Raw genomic sequence first — 21,984 nt, 5'->3', positions numbered from 1 at the left:
ATGGAAAAGGGCCACGTATTCCTAAATTTTATTTGCAAGAAGAGGGCCACATATTCTTGTGATATGAAACTTATAGGTGTGGATTTCACTCTACCAATCGACAAAGTCATCTAGATTGTTGAACTTGAAGAAGCGTTGTGAAAGATACGGAAAAGGGCCACGTGTTCCTAAATTTTATTTGCAAGAAGACTTTTCTTCAACAGATCCTCTCCTCGGTGGTCACAATAACAGATATGGACATGAACGAGCCGCCTGAAATCAGCTCGAAAAGGCAAGAAGAGAGAGAGAGAGAGAGGAGGGGCCAATGAACCAACACTGCATCTCAGTCTCTGTTCATTCTCTTGCACCTTCTAGACAGCAACTACACTCAGATTCATTGAATCACAAATTGAACTTCATCAAATTCAGCGAAAGAAATCACAAATTCTGCCAACCCTTTCTTTATTCTCTTGCACCTTTTGTGTAGAGAGAAAGTAAAGACAAATCCTTAGGATAGCCTTGACTTCCCCATTGAAGTTAAGTGTCCTTTCTTTGGAGGCACATTTTTTTTTTTTCGATGCTGGAGGAATCGCTACTGTGGCCGGCAGCCGTTCACGTAAACCCCCAGGTGTCGATAGCAAGGAAATCACTACCCGGCGACACGCGTAAATCACCATACAGCGCTTCAGTCTCCCTGTTTTGCAGGGGCTTCGAACCTTGGCCTCCATCGGGGAGAGTAAAGGCTCTACCATCCACGCTGCAACGGCCAGTGGTTCTTTGGAGGCACATTTGTAAGTTGTGGACTCCCTAAAAGATGACTTGGAGTGAGAGCTAAAAGAGAGGGGAAAAGAAAAAGGACTAGGATTCTGCATTCAATCTAGGACAAAATTAGCGATCTTCTCGCGAGTGATGTGGAGACATCACATGCGATAAATGTTCGAAAGAGTCCGATGATCTGTCCCTAGGCTAATATATCATCGTAAGACATAAGGGTCGCGCTTTTGCCACCGCCGACGTCGAACAAAAATTAAAAAGTCCGAGGAGAGGGAAAAGAAAAAACGAAGGGAAGGGAGCAGTTCACTCCAGGAAGCCAGTTTTCGTCAGGATCGCATTCCTCACTCTGCTAAGCTCCCTCCCTTTCAAAGTCCTGCCAACACCTTCGCAGACGGAGAACGGAGAAATCCTGGTCCTCGCCAGCCTCTTCGCCACCCATTCGTGCGGCGGGACCATGTCGCCGTCGCCGCCATCGTCGTCGTCGTCCTCATCGTCGCCGCCGTCGTCGCCATCATTGCTGTACCCGCCATGGCCGTGCTCGTGCTCGCCATCCAATCCGTCGCCCCTCTTGTTGCCATAAATCTTCGACCAGTCGGGGATGTTGACCGGGGCTGACGACCGCTGGCGCAGCTTCCCGGTTTCTTGACTGGCGGGTCTTCTTGGGATCGTTTTGGGAGCTGTGGAATACTGCCATGCGGACGAGGAACCGGCGAGGCTCTTGTGGATGGAGTTCCTCGCGGCGGCAGCGGCAGGGGTCGAGTCTTCCCTCCCCTTGCTCGCGACCGACCACACGTCTCCCTCTTCGAAATCTCCATTGTTGCTCATCATCACTCTCTGCTCGTTCTTAGCCCACGACCAGTAATCGCCCATTGATACAAAAATGCTTGCTTTCCAGGACTCTCGATCTCTCGAAAAGCGCCTCGACGCTTTGTTCAGTACCTAAAGCCAGTGACCCAGAAGAGAGAATGAGCAGGTCTTGTGTGTTTAGCTGGAGAGAGTTGCTGGTCTTGGCACAAATATATAGAGGGGATTTTCTATAGCTCAATCATGGCCAGGATGAAAAATGACAAAAGCCTGTTTTAAAATGAGGAGTTGGAATTTGTTCTCGCTTTTGATCAGCTAGGGAAACTGTTTGGAAAACCAGGAAAAAGATAGAATCCGACCATGGTTTTCCAGTGAATGGAATTTAAAGGGGAGAAAAAATGGGCTCTGCTTTTATTTTTTCTTGGGAATCAGGAGGAGGGTGAGAGAATAAAATCAGGAATCGTCCTTGCCTCAGGGTCAATAAGCTCCAAATGGAACAGAGAACAGAGCTTTTGGAGTGGCGTCCCAAAAGGGTAAAATTGCATTGACAAACCGGGACCAAGAAAAACTGCTCTCTCTCTCTCTCTCGCTAGTCTTAATACCTCCAAGAAATTATCAAATTCAGACTAAGACTCAGAGGCTAATATGTCAAGGCCATGAAAGCACCACTGCACCAGTGACAAAGTTGATAAGGACTGTTACACACCCCAAAAAGAAGGAGAGATAGAAGAAGCTGAAAACTGACAAAAACTAACTTATGTTCAAATGCAATGCATCTTCTTCCTCCTAGCTGGACTTGCAGGAGAGAGAGAGAGAGAGAGAGAGATGAGGTTTCTATGAATATCTCAGTGACCTATCTCAGAGACCCTTTGAACTTATTATAGAAACGTAACTCCATATAGTCCAATGCTCTTTGCTTCATGGCAAGAAATTACTCAAAAGGTGAAAAAATGGTCACATCACCGTCAACAAATACAGTGACAAACAAAATGGGTGTCAGCAACCAAAGCACATCGATCCATGATAAAAAACAAAGAGCAGCAACTTACGAAAATCTCTACTGGCTGTGTGCTTGTAACTCGAGGAGCACAAGGGCAGATGAGATGAGATGAGAATGATTAAGTCAGTGCTTTATACTAATGAACCGAGGTTTCTTATGCATTTGGCAGACCGGTCCTTCACTTAAAATAGCACCACAAACAAACATAGTTTATGGCCATCTGAAAAGAGGCTGAGATGTGACTGGAACATGTGGAGATGAAGGACTGGTCTGATCAAAGAGCCCCTCCTTTTTCACTGGTTTCGGTAACCCTTATCCTCTAAACCTCCTCGCAGCAATAATACAGCTCATTCGGCAATAACTCAGCTGGGGCATGGGAAAAAAGAATAGAAGCAGAGCAGAATATGCTTCGGCGAGTGAGGTGATGACATGACAGCATTGCTTTGTAAAGTCGTGAAGTTTGAGACGGAAGAAAACTCTTTTTTTTGTCCCTCTAGCCAAGGGGAAAAAGCCTAGGAGATGGTGCTGGAGTGAAGATTACCCTTTTACTGGTGCGAGGATATATGCGGCTGCACACTGTCACTAAGCCTGAGTTGGCAAACTCTAGGAGAGATAATAATGCTGCCAATTTATTAGAAAAATCCTTTCCAAACCAATCACGAATAGACACTTATTTTCACATGAATTATCACGAGTTCGAATCCTCATTTATTTGTCAATCTCGAGGATAACACGATTTGTCTAGAGTATAGATGTGATGGTCACAAACTAATAGAAGTTATGGCTCAAATTGTATATTTTGACTTTAATTGTGGAACTCGAGTAATGACACCCTAGAGGATCATCGAAAGTGGTAACTCTTTCTGCCCTTCTACTTTATTTTGAAGGTGGCCATATAACGCCACAAATTTGACTACCTATATACCTAGTGATCTTATTAATTTTTTACTATATGATGTGGCAATTTTCTATTTTCTTTAGAGAAGTCAATCATCCCATCCAGGGGCCCCGCTTCATTTGATGCGCAATTGTAGCTTGCTCCATTATTTTGTGATTTAAGTCTTAAAAAAACTTTTGTAAGCACATCTGGCACTTTCGTTGCCATCGACATTCTTTGGAGGGTCAATGATCAATTATACCTTTAGAAGATAACATTGCCATAAAAAGCTAGGGTCTACATAAAATTTCAAACTAAGGCGGCTGGGCTACTCATGTATTTTCTATATTCGGTTTAAATCTACATCTGCGTGTCCTATCATCTCAATTAGGCTCAGCAATGATTTATGTCATGACCAATGCGACGTCCTATGTTCCCTTTTCATTTTGAATAATGGTACTGCGTATTATTTTTATTACTAAATCAATATGATAAATAATGTAACATATATTTATTGAGTGTCTAGTATAATCGATTTACCAAATTGTTTATATAGACCAGTACGACTTAACATGTCATTATTAGTCCAGCAGTGTGGTGTGTCCACTAAAATATGGGCGATGCTCAATTCTCGTGCAACACGATTTTATATGACATGGGAAAATCATCATCTTTACTTCATTATAGAAGTTTGATAATTTAATATTCCGAACCAACTCAGCATGTCGAGTTTGGCAAACTGGAATCCCAAGAATCTCATGTGTTCTTCTACCCCCTTTCTCTTTTCTTTCTCTCCTAAAGGCTGCTTCACCCGTGTGAAAGTATTTCGACCGCATGACCTAATTTGATCGACATCCTTTCACAAACGCAAAAGGGAAAACAAACGGCAGCTTCTTTGGCATAATGGAATATGTACCTACTTGTTTACATTATCCGCACATAAGATGTGGAGCAAGCACTTTCCTACCTTCTCTCAATCTTCCCCCTTTTTTCCTCTCCTTTCGGCCATACGATGCAAGCACTTGCGTACACGTACATCACTAATCGAAATATTTAAACTATAGTCGGCTGAAATTCAACCCATCTTTTGCTTCACGTTCGTTGGCATTGTCTGCTTACTTTTGCATCCAATTGTGGTTAAATTGACCTTTTAATGCAAGCGCACTTAAGGCATGTATTCACTTCAAGTTAGCCATCGCAAATCAATTATATATTCATTTCCCTAGCAATTTTTTATTCCCTCCACTGCACCAAACATCAGAAAACGAGAAAAAAAAGGCGCATCTTTGACCGTACCAAACTTCAGGAAGATAGATATGGGGACAAGAAGTTACCAAAAATATCGCGCGGAATCCATATGCATTAAGGGGAGAAACATCGAAAGCTCTTCTCATGTCACTTTAGGCGATGGGAACGTAGTTGGGGACGGGGAAATTGTTTTAGTACAATCATGTCATCACTATGAGGAACATAGTGGGAACACAGGATGGAAATCATGGTGCGCAAAGAATGCATCCTCCACCATCCGAAGAGAATCTACGGAGATTTAGCAAATACCAGCAGCCCCTCACACCTTTGTCATTCTCCAATCCATTCCGAGCGGACGAGTGGGGTCTCGAGAAACAAGCCGATCTCCATTGAATTTGCTCATCCAATCTGAGTCCGGAGCCCCACCGCCCAACGCTCCAATCAGTCAGTACGCCATCGTTTTCCGTCGTTTTCGGTCGTGTTCGATGTTCAGTCCAACGCGGACCAAATGAGATCCAACTTCAGTGGCCGAAGAGTACTGATGCACTCAAAGCAATGGAGAGTTTCGGGGTCAAAAGGGGGACCCTTCGCGAGTTGCAGACATCGGGAATTTTCTCGAATCAAAGGAAATGGACTACCACTGCGCAATGCGCGGCGTAAGTGTGCTTATCATTTCGGTCTCGAAGATCGGATTTTCTAATTCCACCACTCATCTCTCTTATTTGCCTTTTCTGTAACATGAGTAAGCAATTGTCAAGTGATTGCTTCTGTACAATGATAATTAAAGATCTTTATTAAAGCTGATCTACCCTCGTATTGCTAGTGCTACAAAAAGAAAGGAAAAAGAAAAGAAAAGATAGATGCATCATTTCAAGCTCTAAGCTGACACGCCAAAAAACTAAAGCAAATATACAATGCACGGCGCCTGTACGTGTGATGTGATGGCACTTGAATTCAATAATCTCCACGGCTGAATTTTCATCCTAACTTGCGTGCTGCATGATAAAGCTCCATGTAGTCGAGGGCTGGTCGGTTCCAAGACCAATCTTGTTCCATCACTGTCTTACACAGTGAGTTGAACCAATCCCGACCATCATACCAACCAGATAATGCCCTGAGAAGCAATTGATAATTCTATATGAAATACTTCCGGACACAAGGAGTTACAGACACAGGCATTTAATCATGTGAGCCTTGAGGCAACCCAAAACACATGCCATGCCTGTTCGCACTACCGCAGTGGAATATGGCAACATAGACTCGATGTAAGCTTTAAATCTACTCACCTATTTAAAGCATAATCGACCCCAGCAGAATCAGCTCCATCAAAACTGAATCCATTTGGCTCCAGACCTTGTGCTTGTGCTCTATCTTTATCATGATCGACATCGAATACTGTATCATAAAGCCCTACAAAAAGAAATCATAAATGTAATGCTCCAGCTGAAATTGAAAGTGAAACTCCCTTTCCAGGCCAATATGTGCCCATCTCCATCTATGCAAACCTCACACTCAGCATGCAATCAGAAAATTTCAGCGCAAAATGGAAATTCAGAAATGAAAGTGCAAGAGGCAACCATAAATTAATAAACGTCAAGACAGAATGATTAAAATAATATGCGAATGCAACCTAAAAGGGACTTAAAATTGATTTACTGCTGGAGAGCCTGTGTTGATATGTAAAGTACACTAGGTAAATTGTAGTATATGAATGCTCTATGTCCATACGTAGTCTCCCCCCCTCTTCCCTTTCTCACTCCCTTTCTCTTCTTTTTTTAGCCAAAGTATAATAACAGTTTATTTATGTCTGGCACTGCCTATCTTTGTCAAAATGCACTTGTCATCATAGAATGCAGGTCAAAAAGAAAACACCAGAGAATTAGGAAAAATATTTAGATGAGCAACGCTAAGAAGACACTCCACAATAAAAAGCTGAAACACTTTCCTGATGTCCAAATGTTTCAAAAATTGTAAAAATGGAATTTCTTTTAGATGGTATGTGCAAGAATGATACAATAAAGCAATAAGATACCTCCAGTTTTGCGAACCACAGGTATAGAACCATAACGCATTGCTGTAAGTTGAGTCAATCCACATGGCTCAAAAATTGATGGCACCAAAATGAAATCCGCCCCGGCATATATCTATAAAAATGGCAAAGCCAGCTTGCAAGTGTTATGTTGGTTTGAGGGGAGACAAATGCAAAAGAATTGAGATGGTGAGAACAACAAACCAAGTGAGAAAGAGGTTCATCGTAAGTCAAACAAAGGCGAGCACGATCACCATGAGAAGAATGCAATTGATTGGCCAAATTCACAAAGTCATTCTGTATACGAGGATCAGGAGCTGAACCAAGCAGTACGACCTGTAATCATGTGCACGATCAATTATCTGAGGAGTATAGCATTTCCTACTCTCTTATTAGCATCGAAAAGTCAAATTAATTAGTTAGGATAGTAACACGCATTAAGTTGATTAATGTATGCTTCTTGCATACTTCAACAATAATAAAGTCATCAGCCGCACATTTCCTTTCTCAAACATACAACTTACCCTTTTCTAGGTAGATTAACTACTCAATCAGTTCATGACAACTGCAAGTAGATTTAAACATAGAGGAGAGGAGGAATAAAGATTTGAAGGAGAAATCAATCAGAAGAGACCATTTTGGGTCATCAAATCATAAATGCTCCATGTGTTGCTTCAACAGCAGCCTAACGACAGAAATTTGAGACCAACAAATCATGTGTATCATATTTATTACACAAGGACAACAAAGAGAAGCAATGACAACCTGTCCATTTCGCTCCAATGTATGCCAGATTGCATGCTTGATTAGATGAATTCCTTTCTGATGGGTTAGGCGTGTAATAATTCCAACAAGAGGAAGATCAGCCTTTTTCAAGCCAAGTCTTTGCTGTAAAGCTTCCTTAGCAGCTCTTTTTCCCTCAACAACATTTTCTGGAGTGTATGATATCTGAAACATGCATGCTCAGTATAAGACAATCACATATAGTACCCATCTGGAACATCTTTACAATCGAGGGAGTTCATAAGTGAACCAGCTTAAAAGTCATTTTTCAGTATCGACATATATATATCAAGACAACTCCAGCTATATAAGATCACAATTACAAAAAATCTTCAATTTCTTCAATTAAAAATACAACAGCATCCTTTAATAGATCTCTGTCTAGAAAGAATGTCATTGAGGGATCTTGTCCCAAACAGAGAAGTACAGCTTAGGATGATCCAGCAAAATCGGCATTGCTTAGTGCAATAATTGATCTATGCTATTATACACACTATACCATCATATGGTGCTCCTCCCTGCTGACTGATGTTAAAATATGAATTTTCATGGTCAAGGGAGTGAAGTCTCAGAGCAGCCTGAGCTGAGTTAAATGATTTGATTCATTGTCTGAAAAAATAGCAGGAGAAAGGAAAGAACAAAGTATAAAACACTTACAGGAATGAATTTGTCATTGTATGGGTCCCATATATCTGGATCGATTCCATTCAATATGCCATGAAACTTGAATAGATGAGGAGCGATGACAGGATTTCCAGAAATCTCTTTTGAATAAGTGTTTGAGACCTGCAACCAAAAGAACGATGCAAACCTAAGATTGTGCAATTAGCAATCTGATAATACCAGCATTATCACTTCCTCCATCACTAATTGCATAACCACTTTTTGATAACGAAAGAAAGGATATCTTCAGAAAGGTCAGGAGGTTACCAATCCATTTAGAAAGTCGCACAGATGAAAAGACTTACAAAATCAAGAAAGAAAGCCGAAGGAACTATGCCCACATCCCTATAACTTCAGCTAGACATTACATCCATCTTTTGAAAAGAGCAATTTATCAACCCGCTTGAATTTATCCTCAACAAGAGAAATGCCGATCCTCTTTTTGAAGGGAATCATGGTAAATAAAACCAAAATCTGATTATCCCTAAAAGTCCAAACATGAGAGATATTCTAAATTATGGATCAGATCAAATGAAAAGTTGAATGAATGTGAATTACTAACAGTTGTAGCCTTGTCCGCATAAGCCATAGCTTTCCCAATGAGCTGTGCTCCAAATTCAAGGTTGTGGATAGTGAAGACAATCCGAGCTTTACTGAGACCATACTGCTTATAGTGGTCCTTAAACAACCATGAGACAGGTGCACTAGACCAATCGTGGCAGTGGATGATATCCTACCAAAGGTCAAGCAACAGAAAAAATTAATCCATATCGAGGAGGAAAAAGGGTACATTTTCATTAAGAATATAAGCTTAAAAGACATCTTGCAACTGACAAAGAAACAACAAGGAAATTTAATCATTACAAGAAGTGGAATCTGCCAAAGGGAATATCCATAAACCCTAATATCACCAACTATAAATTGAAGTATTCATGTGCGTAGATGTTGAAATATATAGAAAGTCAATTCATATGATTATCAATCAAAATTACTTATACAGCAATCTGGATGTCGAAATCCCTCATTTCTTTGAAAATTATAACCCCAAGGATCAATAGCAATCAATTGCTCTTACAGGATGGAAGCCACTTTGGTGTAGAAACTCTAACGCAGCATGGCAAAAGAAACCAAATCTTTCGCCATCATTGTTACAGCCATATACGCAGCCTCTCGAGAAAAATCTGCAAGGAAAAGGCAGGTTCAAGCCCTTTTCCAAATGGATTTTATCATAAACAACATAATTCAATAGAAAAAGTGCACAGATAACAATGACATAGCAAACCTTGTGAACATGATTGCGCTATATTTGTCACTAACAATTTCATCAAGAAATTTTTTTATGTCCAGATTAGCAACAACCGTCTTTAACATTTACGGAAAAATGATTATTTAATTTTAGTCTAATATTCAACTAAATCAGAGGAAACCGAAAGAAGTTCCCATGCAGGTTGTCTTTGTGTGTATTCAATATCCTTAAAATATCCAATTTACATTAAACATGAGATGAAATAATTTTCTAACAACGCAAGGATGGAAAAAGGACAACTCGCAGGTGTCCAAGGAACTCTTTAGCTTACAATATCCAGGAGCATCAGTATTGACTGTCAGATCTGAGTATCACAAATTTAAAACTATAATGAACAACAGCAGTTCCATAGCAAATATGATTCATTCCTCTTTAGTCACTAGTAGTCATCACCATGCATGTATTCTAAGATGTATGTTCTAATGGTTATCAGTTCCATGGCACCCCCAGAACGCAGAGCACAATCCATCTATACTCCTATGCTGAAATAATAAATATTAGCAGAATTTATGATCCACCCTACCATAAATCAAGTAATTATTCCTCCTTTTATTAGCCATACAAAGTAACTTCCAGACCCAAGGTAGAACTGAATATTTAAGATAAACCAAGTAGATAGTAAACTTTCCAGTACATGCCACATTAAAGCTGGCACATTCATTTTCTGTCCCCTTCAGCTTTATCTAATATGAAACAATATTTAGACTGCCATTTCCACAAAAAAGTCCCTTCATAGAGCTTTCATAGACGGTGTTTCATATAGGAGTACACAGCTCAGATTAGACATTCCCCAAAAAGTAAGCTTGTAATAGACAACCCATCCAGTCAGATGGACCCATGTAATGGAGAGTATAAGTCCCATAAGAAGCAAAGAGTTACTACAGAAAAAATATTTACCCGTTTTGTGGCTCCAAAAAGTACACTGAAAGACCTTCCACCTTTCCATGCCAAACTTTTATTTCAGTCCCACCCCAGCCATAACTCCTGTGAAACTGGAAGTCCTTGACCTAATCAAAGGATGCATACAAGAAGTAATTAGAGTACAGTAAAAGGGCCAAAACTTCTGTAGAATTATTAAAGAAAGCATAAGAAATTCAAAAGATATGCAAACTGATGATGAAACTTTAGCCAGTAAAAATAGTGCAATTTACTATATAATGATTCAACAGACAAGATTACTACACAAACTGCCAACAGAGGTCGTGTGCAAGAGAGCTTATATAATACAACACATTTTAAGGCCTCGAGATCAAAGTATTTTAAGGCCTCAAGATTCCACACAGAAATGAAAAGGAAAAACCAAATCAGCCGACCATCTATGTCATCTGTCACACTAAGTTGTAAGCTAAAGCATCCAATAACGATATGAAGTAAGATTACATGGAGCACCATCCACCATAGAGGAACCCTGAACGTTGTAAAGATATAGGTCTTCCTTCACCTATGGAGGTACAGGCACATCAAGAACAACTTAATATTTTAAAATGCCAACTCTAAGCAGTTTTCATACTCCCAAGCAACAAGAACAATGGACTGCCTTATATGCTTGGTCTAGAATCAACCATGTGATGCCACTCCAATTCCAATTCCAACTTGCTAATGCTAGGTCTGTTTAGGCCGGGTAGTTGGACAAATCACTAATTCAAGTTATAAAAGGTTAATTAAGGCAATAGTCACAAAGACTAACACTAAGGCTCGCAGCACAATCAACATAAATTAAAAGGCAAAAGCATCAGAATTGAAGCTTACATTGCTAAGGTTCAAACAATCATACTTTGGAAAAACAATGTCAACATTGTGATTTAATTCTTGAACAGCACGGGATAGACTAGTCACAACATCACCAAGGCCTCCCACCTGCATCACATTATAAAAGGAATTGTGTCACAAAATGAACAGCACGTTATTGAATCCAAAAGAAGGCCATAGTTGTAATGGAATTTCACAATATAGGTAAAGAAAGGTAATGTGAGCAGTAGGAAATTAACGGGTGGAAATTGATTTTTCTTCTGGTCCTTGAGATGCAATGCAAGTGCATCTGCACATTATCAGAGTACTGCTGCAAATCATATGACAATTCAACATGCAGGTTTACATATCTAGTTATATCTAGAAGAAATCATATCTGCTTTAAGAATCCAAAAATTACAACCACCAAGTTTGTTCGGTTTCAACTTCCAATCTTTCCTTATTGAAGATGATTCTTCATCATACAATATTGCTTGGAGTTGAAAGATGGAAATTTAACATGGCCAACTACTTCAATCACCACAATTTCACTACTCCTCAATATATTGGAGAAGTATATACTGCTGGTGACATTCTGTCAGAGCTGCAAAACTTGTGCTTGTTCTTTCCACATGCAGCAAATATGAGAAAAAGACAGGAGTGGGGTCACAAAGAAATGAGTGGAGATCCAAAAGGAAGAAGGCCAATGAGGTGCTAACCAGAACTTTTTTTAAGGATAAAAAGTTTTGGACTGATGATATTTGAACCTCTAATTTAGCTTAAAAGCTAGGCGAACTATCAAAAAGGAGCAAAAACAATCTTTTACAACATGATGGCAAATTTCATCAAGCTCACTATTATATGCCATCCTTGATTATTAAGGAATGCCAAACAAGAACCACTCAAGTTCATTCCAATACCCATGGTGCAGCACATTACAGACTTTGGAGGGGTTCTTAGATGGGCCATGCTGATGGAATATTTCTACTTCTGCGAATGTACATCCATGGTGCTGGACAAATGGGCAATACAGTAGGCAAAAACCTACTTCAGCTTTTAACGATTTTTTCATAAGAATAATAACATTTGCAAAAACATCAAATCCATGTTCATTACAAGTCTGATACATTGGCACTCTCAGGTACTATATGATAATCATGCCCCAAGAACAGGATAACGACTACCAACAAAAATAACCACTTATTCGTCTCCATATAACTGGAGTTGGTTACATGGATGTCTTTGCACTTTTACACTCTCTTTAGCATTAAATCTCAAGTCCACACTGAACAAAATGAGAAATTGAAGTTGTTGGAAGTATTTTCCAGGAGTAACCAATGGTCAACAGTAGCCCCAAGAAAAAACGGCCCAATAAAGGAGTGTGAAGTAGACAGACTATAGTACCTGGAATCACAACATAGACATTACCTTGGCAATTGGGGCCATTTCAACTGCAATGTGTACTATATGCATTGGTGGTTCCCTTATTAATCCTCCAAACACAGGTATGTGGTAGTCCATGCCAAATTTGTTGTCGAAAATCCCTCCATCTTCTCTCTCAGAGAACACGAAGTCTATCACGTAAGCATCCAAAGGAATTTTCACTGCAAAGCAAGTCAACATGCTAATTAACTTGCATGTAATAATGATCTTAACTCTTGATGATAAGAGTGCTTAGTGTAGGTCAGTCAATTTGTTATTAAGCAGCATAAGGATATAATTACTTGAGAAAATTTTCTCTCCAAGAGATAAGCATCTTGGAGTCACGATGAGCTTAAACAATATCTTAAGAGTTCCTACACATTGTCATATTTCATTGTTTCTCTTTCAGCTTTATTTGAGAAGTTAAGTAATGAAAATTAATAAATCCAAAAACAATGAAACAGGCTGAATATTACAGACAAGTTCTTTATTTCTAGAGAAGCTGTACAGGCACCCACATATAGACCATTTTGACTCTAAGACTCACCAGTGGCTTTTACATGAGAACCATTTTCTACAGGTACCATTCTCTGTGGTGGCAATGGCCCTTTCCGGTGGGTCCAGCGGTTAAAGGAACATCTGAACCAAATTTCTGACTTTCCATGCAAGACTGTGTTGGCAGGGTTATAAAACACTGTCACGGTATCTCCTGCTTTCATATCCAGGGGTTCAGTGTAGACTATGTGCTTTTGTGACAACAAAAACGTCTTCAAAGTTCGTTTCTTTGTTTCAGCCTTCATAAGTGCTGTTTTTTCAGCCTGTGACAAGAAAGTGGAGCTATAAATAACGAGCTAAAATTGGATATGTCTCCGGGGTTGTGCAAAAATAAATATCGATGTAACATACAGCTTGGGTTTTGAAGTGAAAGTGAAAGAATATTAGTAGATTAATGGGAAAACGGTATATTCCAAAACTTCTAGAATATTAGTAGACTAATGGGAAAACGGTAGATTCCAAAATTTCTACCTTATCGAAGTCCATAACTTCTACCTTATCATTGAAAATCATTGAGGGAAAAGAATGACATATACAGTGAAGATTTGCTTAAATTTGGGAAAGGATAAGGCTGCGCATGACAACGCTTCTGTTCCCGGGAAGAGTTCTTTTTCAGAAATGGTTCTTTTCTATTTCTGCTCCGGGGAACAATTTCTGAGTAAAAGAACCCGTTTGATAACGACACAAAATTTCTACTCTTGAAATGGAAAAAGAATAGAAACCTGTTTGGTAACGCAACAATTTCTTTTTTGTATTTATTCATTTTTAATCTTGTCGACGGATTGCCGCCGCCGCCTCCCGCCACCGCTGCCGGCCCGCCAACCAACGTCGCCACACGACGGTCGGTAGCCGGCGGTCGTGCGGCGATGTTGGTTGGCGGGCCGGCAGCGGCGACCGGCGGCGGCGACCGGAGACCGGAGGCCGGCGGGAGGCGACGGCGGTGGGCGGTGGCTCCGAGCGGTTGATGGTGGTCGCGGCAAGAAAATGAAATAAAAGAAAATTAAAAAAAAAATCAGCTTATTTCTAGAAATTGTTCCCGGGAATAAAAACAACTTTTTTTTTTTGCTTCTTGTTTCTGTTCCCAAACCATTCCTGGGCTAAGTTTTTGTTCCCAGAAACAAAAAAACAATGTGGCGTTACCAAACAGGTTTCTGTTCTTTTTTTGTTCCGGGGAACAAAAGAACAGAAATCATGAGAAACAGAAACGTTCTCATGCAGACCCTAACTGGCTCCTTTGATAAAAAGGAAAACTATTCTTAAAATGACTATTGAGTAGGTGATATAGGTATCCACTATAAAGAAACCTTCAAATTGTCTGGAGAAATAAAATAAACTGACCTTGGCACGTATAGCTTCCTCTCTCAACCTCCTTTCTTCCTGAAGTTTCCTATATATTTGGTGTTCCTCCTCAACCCAGTACAACTCTTCAGGTATACTATTTGGAACAATAGCATGAAAATCTTGCCGATTGTTATTATCATACACAACAGCATTGTGTGGCGGCCCATCAGTTAAAACCCAATCCAACACTACCGCTTGATCAGGTACCACCACTGAAAAATAAATAGAATAGTTGGTCAGTAAAATGAAATTGCGTCATTGTTCAGCAGTGACATGTAGGTAGACGGCAATTTATGCCTGCTGACCAAGCATATTAATTTTCTAGATTGAATCGGTTGCATGGAATTGTCTATACTTGTCAATTGTCGATGAATTTCATAATGTGAAAACAAAAGTTGGAATTGCCGTTAGCGTTACTCTTAATTAGTGTGGTTTTGTAGAAGCCTTCTATATTTATGTGATAGTCCTCAGGGCACAAGTGATAACCTCAGAAGTACGTGTTTCTAATAAAGAGACATTCCAGCTTCTCTGTGTTGAAACATCAAATGCTCCATTATCCAGTGGTAAAGCCTAACCCTTCAAATGGCACGCACAAACTATTTGAAAAGTGAATCAACGACCAGTATGTTGACTAAAAATCTACAGAGACTTCACGACAAGCCTCTGGTCCTTTGCAAAACACCATGTGCATTCTGACTATGAAACAAACAAGGCATCTGATATCTCCCATATGATGAAATGTGAGACCAAAGACCTATTTTAAAGCCTGCCTGCTGTGCTAATATTTTGTAGTTTCAACTCTCAGATCAAAATGCACTAACACTAATATTTGAAGAGTGGTATATCATTCACTACTGTAAGGCATTGATAACTTAATAGATAAGGAGAGGAAAAAATAAGGAAGAAGAAGGACTAGTAGCAATATCAATCTCTGACGGCCTACCAAGTGGGCATTCACATTAACTTCTCTACTCCCAATTCTAACTGAAAAACTGTTTGAAGCACTCATGCTTTTGCAATGACTCATCTATGGCGAAGAAAAAGGAAAAGAAATGCCGCATTACCACATCACTAGCTTGTACATTCGGTCTCCAATTTAAATATGTGTTGATATATTTCTGAAGAAAAAGGATATCCTCAATGCAAGTAAGAAGAGTATGAGAGATTGACAAAGAACCATCTGCAAAGTGCTTTAGGCAACATTCAGATAATAAAGTCTCCTAGAACACAAAGTTCTACAATTGTGATTTTTATCATGTCGGCAACAGTCTCCAAAAATAAGATATGACAACTATAAACACATACCTTTGGCATACCACCAATCACCATCCTTTCTCTCAGATTTGTCAAGCCTTTCAGCAATAGTCAATCCATCCTTCCAATTGTTATGCCCCCCATGGATCCACAGTTCATTAGCATGAGCAAGAGGACCTGAGCTTCTGTTATAATATAATCTCACCATATCATCTCCTTTAAACTCGCTAGGCTCTATGTACCAAACATTATCCACTGACTTTGCAGTCTTTTTTATCAACTGTTGCAATGCCTCCTGTCTTTTTCCTACCTCCACTCTTGCCTGTGCCCTATCTGCTTCACTAGCAGCCCTCTCCGCCTCTATTCGTCTCTGCTCTTCCACTTTTCTCTCTCTTTCAGCTTCTTCTTTTGCAAGTTTCTCGAGTTCCCTACGTTTTTCCTCCAGCAAAAAATCTTCAAAAGCGATGGGATCCATTGCATCTTCCATGGAAATGCTAAAATCTTTCTTATCATTGTTGTCATAGACATTTTGCCCATTAAAGAACACAAAGTCCATCTTATATGCTTCTTTGGGAATATGAATCAGGGAAGACCACCAATCACCACTGAGATGGGTCTTGCTCAGCCTGACGGTAAATGATTTCCATCGCCAGTCATTGAAAGCTCCCATAATCAGAACATCTGGCTCATTACTTAGGGTCGACAAGCTCCTATTAAGAAAGATTTCCACATCTAAATCAGGCTTCACAACCGGAGGGTAAAAAAATAACTTGTTGCCTCTAGCAAAGCTCTCCATGGCAAGCCTCTCAATTTCTTGTTTTCGAAGATTTGCCTCCATCTCCAACTTTAGAGCAGCTTCCGCTTCTCGTTTTCGAAGATTTGCCTCCATCTCCAACTTTAGAGCAGCTTCAGCTTCTTGTTTTCGAAGACTTGTCTCCATCTCCAGCTTAAGAGAATCCTCATCGATTCTCTCCTCATCCAACTCAAAACTTTTAACTTTTATTGTGTCATCATCCTGTTCATTGCTCTTTAAAGCATCTCCTTTTTCATCCCCAACATCAGCCACATTGTTGATATCCCTCATTGAAGCTACTTCTTTATGTGGTGATTCCACTGCCTCCTCGCTATTCCTGACCATACTGCCATTCTCCACAAATCTATCTTGTTCGTCAGTCAAAGCAGCTGAATCAATGCTTGCTGTTGTTGTATCCTCGAGGTAATCAACAAAATCAGAATCTCTTTCTTCATCAATCTCATTTCTCTGGATTAGTTCAAGATCTTGCTCCTCATCAAAATCAGATTTTAACTCGAGTGCGGAATGCTCAGAAGTTGGACTACCAGTACCTTTCTTCTGTCCATCTTTTCCCACATCCTTATTCTGTGTGCTGGTTCCAACAGGGACTTTGGGCATGAATCCCTTCGGAGAAGATCCTCTGGGCCTCGCACTCGACGTTCTCCGGTTTCTCCTTCTCGAAAAATCTATTACAAGATTAAAATATCTTAGAACATTCATAGGTAGGGATGGGTAGAACTTATTGAGGTAGGACGCAGCATTGGAAGATCAAGTTCACCTGCACTCGCAGCAGTGATTCGAAAGGGAACTCCATAGGAAAGATTTCCAGTCTGCCATGGAGTAAACTGATGTAAAACAAGTTTACATTGGCCATTTCAGTGAGCTAATCCAAGCAGCATCAAGATAGACTAGTTGTTTGAACCAATAAGATTATATCATAGGTCATATATTTAAAAAAAAAAAAAATCTAAAAGGAAATTGATGCAAAAAAAAAAAAAAAAAACCAAAACTGAGCTTTTCTTCTGCCAACCAATAAGATTGAGCTACTTGCATATCACATTCGATTCCTACAGAAGCAATCCTATTATCAGTATCCAAATCCTCCGAGCACAACCTCGAACTCAAGCCAAGAGCAAAATTTCACTCGATGAAGAACTCCACGGATCCCAATACGGAATCTACAAGCAAAGCAGCAACTCGTACGGAGAAGCTCGTCGAAGACTAACGCTCAGAATGAGAATCACTACACAGAACAAATTTCAGTGAGCCAGTCCAAACAGCATCGAGATAAACAAGTCGTTCAAACGCTCCGGGATGCGACCTCGAACTCAGGCCAAGAGCAAATTTCGGTCAGCGAAGAATTCCACGGAACACGATACGGAATCTACAAGCAAAGCAGCATCTCGTACGGACAAGCTCATCGAAGGCCAACGCTCAGAATGAGAATCACCAAACAGAACAGAACGGATTCTAGCGAGCCAATCCAAAACGGCATCAAGATAAACGCAGCCGTTCGAACGCTCCGGCCAAGAGCAAAAGTTCACTCAACGACTCGTACGGACAAGCTCGTTACGGCGGAGACAACGCGAAGAACCGACAATCAACCGGAACACAGGGCGGGAAGCGAAGGCAACTGACCCGCGAAGGAGCGCTGGCGACGCGAGGCTCGATCCTCAGGCGCCGCCGCGCCGCCGCGCCGAGCGCGGGGCCGCTGCTCACCGGACTCGGAGCTCGCAGCGCCATCTCCATCGTCCTTCCCTGGCGGCGGCGGCGGCGACGGCGGCGGCGGCGGAGGAGGAGGAGGGATCACCAGCGGCGGCGACGATCTCCGATCAGTCGGTCGAGCTCGCTCTCTCGCATTCGCAATATCTCTCTCTCTGGAACGTAGTAATTTTCATGACGAATTTAAGGAAAATGGAAATGAAAATAAAGCGATTTTTCGAGAAGCGAGTGTGCGAAGTTCAGTGTGTCCTCTGAAACGGCGCCAAACGGAAGTCCTAAGAAATCTCAGCCACAAGTGGGGCCCGTCCTACGGTGCGTCTGGGGTGCACGTTGATTGATCTGGAGGGGGGACGGCTGGCCCTCGATTCGGATTACCTTTCGAGGAGTCGGACTGATCGGACGGCGGACGTGAGGGGTGGAGGTGGCGCTTCAGGACGGGGGAAGCAGCTGGAGATATTTTGTCAGACGTCAGTTTTTCTTTTTTATTTTTTAAATTTTTGTTAAGAGGCCGCGAGCACGTGAAAGGAGAGGGAGGGGGAGGGGGTCCACCAGAAATTGCCACCCCGAATGGGAACACGCCACGTGGGAACAGACTTGGGTGGGGAGTCTATGGAATGTTCTCTCTGATAAGACTGCTCCTTGTCGAGGCCCCTTTTCTCTGTTATTTTAAACGTTTTCCCCTTGGGGGCTAACGATGTCCATTTGCAAATGGCCAGTGACCGATTGGATTCGATGATTAGGCATATACTGAGCATGTTAGGAGGGGGAAGGACACATCAGGAAGTCCCATAATTTTCGTACAGTCCTTATTTTGATTTAATAATTTTTTCGTAAGATTATTCTTTTTGTTGTCGATTTGATAAATCACTTAAATGCTACTTTATAAAAGAAAACAATCATTTAATTGTCAATTCCAATTTAAGATGCTGGACATTTGATATAGTAATATTTAATTAATTTCCCTGATCGACTTAACTCCCCGAACATGCCCCCATCAACATCAATAAGGCAAATGATGTTGTGTGTATGTTTTTTCCCAAATAAAACCATAATTTGGACTAGAGGCATCTCAAATCCTAATTCAAACATAACACTTCTTAAATCCTATTTTAATTTGGATTTCAACCAAAATTAAGTGCTCAAATCTTTGCAACGGAGAGTAGAATGAGGATAAGTGGTTTATTATTTTATATGCACGATTCTAGTTGTCATTGATGCTTGTGTGAAGCTTTGGGTATGTACTTCATCAAACTTTTTTTGTGGCAATTTTCTGATCAAACTCTGAGTTTGATTTGTATTACTCCGCAATTTCGTATCTTTGTGATGGACTTACTGTTTTGGCTGAAACGAAGTGCTAGATGAATTTTTTGATCTCGAGCCCTTCTAGACATAAAAAATACACTTCTAGAGCTTTGATTTGATATGTCAAATAAGCGCCCATAATGGATGTCGTTTGCTTGCTGAAAAACACATTTGAAATCTGTCAATTCTGCAGTAGTTTCAGCTTGATTTGTGTTTACTAATCTTGCTTTGGTTCTTTGTTTTGAGGAGCAAATTGTCTTGAAAAAAAATATACAATAATGGAATGAAACATTTGAGAATTTAAACATTGCACTGAATAGCTACCCAATGTTTATGCCTGAATAGCTATCAATGTTTAGAGCTATAAAGACATTTTGATTGGTGGCTTTCTTTAGTCTAAAAGATGGTGATGAGAAAAGACAGCAGCATGTTGCACTTTCTTTTAATTGTCTTGAACTCATATGATGTTCAACTAGTGAAGGTTATATGGCATCCCAAAAAGAGGCATTCATCGCAAAGTGGACTTTGAGCCTTTAACGAACTTGTTCGTCAGTTTGTTAGTAGAAGAGGTCAAAAAGGAAATGCACCTCTTCTACTTTCAACAAAAAGTAGGGTGGAATAACATGGATAGGAATTCAGCAAACGAGCGAGAACTTCAATATCTTGCATACAGTTGAAGAATAAGGTGAACAAATTGAAAAACGATATGCTAGTTTCAAGAAGCTTCTTTTACAATCCGGATTTAGGTAGGACAATGTGAACAAAAAAGTTGTTGTTGATGATCGAGCATATGGGAATCTCATATCAAGGTATGATTTAACCTTTGACCATTTTCATAGCACTATATATGTACATCAAATATGTTTAATTGTATTGTGATATATGTCATCATTGTGAAAATTGCAGGATAATATTGAGTGGGTGAAATTCAAGAAGGATGGGTTGCCTCAATATTCTGACTTGTGTATTATATTTGGCGATACATATGCTCTTGGAACTATTCATCGGGAAATGTCGAAGATATGGTGATGTCGGATGAACTTAATATTGGTGGTGATGATGCGGACAATGGACCGAGAGGACTTTGGTTGCACAGCATGTTAATGAGGAAGATGTTATGTCGACAAAACTCCTACTCAGTTCATGACAAACATAGGATGGATAAAACCCCAAATACTAAGAGGAGAAAGAAGAGTCAATCATTTCACGTTGCTAGCACCTGCAAAAGCCTTGCAAGAGATGATCAAAAGTAGGGTTAATCAATCATGAGTGGTTACATTTGTCAACTCACAAGTGACATCACCACCTCTGGACCCATTCTCCATATCGTGGTGATTGATACCCTACTTGCCATGCCGATGTTGGACCCCAGATCTCTATAGCGAAAGCGGTTGGCGAGCTGCGATAATGCCACGTGGAGGGAGGCTTTTATCAAAACCCCAACTGAATTGAGATATACACTTCTCCAACGTCTTTAGTGGATGTTAGGGAAATGTCGTAGTTGATTGTTTTATCGGATTGTTTTTATGTTTTTGGTTGTTATTTTGTTGCGACTTTTTGTCTATGTTTGTGGTTTGGATATGATGGATTGTGCTGAATTTTTATATTTGGTTTGACTTTTCACTCTATTACTTACGTTATTGGTTTCCATTATTTTTTATTTTTAATTTTACATATATCTATATTGATTTTCTTATATTTGTGTAATGGCATAGGTACTATGGAAGATGAATCAAATAGTGTGTCTAATGAAGAGGTCACGGCCGATTTGAATACGAATGGTATTTGGATGACTTTGATATTGACATAATAACAGCATGGTTAACTCTTGCTAATTTGGACATGTCTTTGCATACGAAAGAGCCTATTAGGGATAGTAAATTATCGGGAGCCGAATGGGTAGGGAAATTGTTTATGGACATTCCGATGGATATGAAACATTCGGGTTAGAGAGACATGTTTTCTTAACCTATGTGATCTAATGAAGGCAAGAGGCTGGCTGGAAGATACTCGATATGTAAAGGTTGATGAACAAGTTGGGATTTTTTTATATATGGTTGGTCACAAAAACACAAATAGAGATTTTATGTGAGAGATTTCAGCGTTCGGGACAAACAATCAGTAAGTTCTTCACTCTGGTATTAAGCGTTTCTCAAATTATCAAAAGAGACTATCGAGCCTTCTTTTGATATTGTTCGGAGGAATTCTTATCGATCCTAACCATACGTTACTTTAAGGTATGATTTTAATATCAATTTTACATTATTAAAATATATATAGTTGATAATATTGTCTAACGCTATAAATTCACAAAATCACAGGGCTGCGTTGGTGCTATTGATGGCACCCGTTGATGCATCCGTCCCTATATCAAAACAAATCCCATTTAGAGGCGGGGAAAGGA

At 40.2% G+C, this 21,984-nt stretch overlaps 2 protein-coding genes across 3 annotated transcripts; both read right to left on the bottom strand.

The window, feature by feature from the left end:
• Window positions 1–305: 305 nt before the first annotated feature.
• Window positions 306–2,808, bottom strand: LOC104441405 (ATPase family AAA domain-containing protein At1g05910). The gene is made up of 2 exons (XM_010054547.3): window positions 2,607–2,808; window positions 306–1,692 (listed from the first exon to the last, which is right to left on the bottom strand). The coding sequence occupies exon 2, from the start codon at window positions 1,621–1,623 to the stop codon at window positions 1,057–1,059; it is 567 nt and encodes a 188-aa protein (XP_010052849.1). The 5' UTR covers window positions 1,624–1,692; window positions 2,607–2,808; the 3' UTR covers window positions 306–1,056.
• A 2,566-nt stretch (window positions 2,809–5,374) lies between these two features.
• Window positions 5,375–18,455, bottom strand: LOC104441404 (starch synthase 3, chloroplastic/amyloplastic). 2 transcript variants are annotated; one of them, XM_010054541.3, is made up of 16 exons: window positions 18,195–18,455; window positions 17,335–17,401; window positions 15,815–17,242; window positions 14,507–14,721; window positions 13,161–13,431; window positions 12,620–12,795; window positions 11,213–11,320; window positions 10,361–10,470; window positions 9,233–9,338; window positions 8,720–8,890; window positions 8,152–8,280; window positions 7,477–7,659; window positions 6,916–7,047; window positions 6,715–6,826; window positions 5,969–6,092; window positions 5,375–5,796 (listed from the first exon to the last, which is right to left on the bottom strand). In XM_010054541.3, exons 1-16 carry the CDS (start codon window positions 18,303–18,305, stop codon window positions 5,661–5,663), a joined length of 3,579 nt encoding a protein of 1,192 aa, XP_010052843.2. In that variant the 5' UTR covers window positions 18,306–18,455; the 3' UTR covers window positions 5,375–5,660. The 2 variants fall into 2 exon arrangements, with proteins under 2 accessions (XP_010052843.2, XP_010052844.2); XM_010054542.3 differs by having other exon boundaries at window positions 17,335–17,386.
• Window positions 18,456–21,984: the final 3,529 nt, after the last annotated feature.

Source organism: Eucalyptus grandis, chromosome 4 (assembly GCF_016545825.1).
Source record: "Eucalyptus grandis isolate ANBG69807.140 chromosome 4, ASM1654582v1, whole genome shotgun sequence".
NCBI lineage: Eukaryota > Viridiplantae > Streptophyta > Magnoliopsida > Myrtales > Myrtaceae > Eucalyptus > Eucalyptus grandis.
This window is presented reverse-complemented; position numbering and strand designations above follow the sequence as displayed.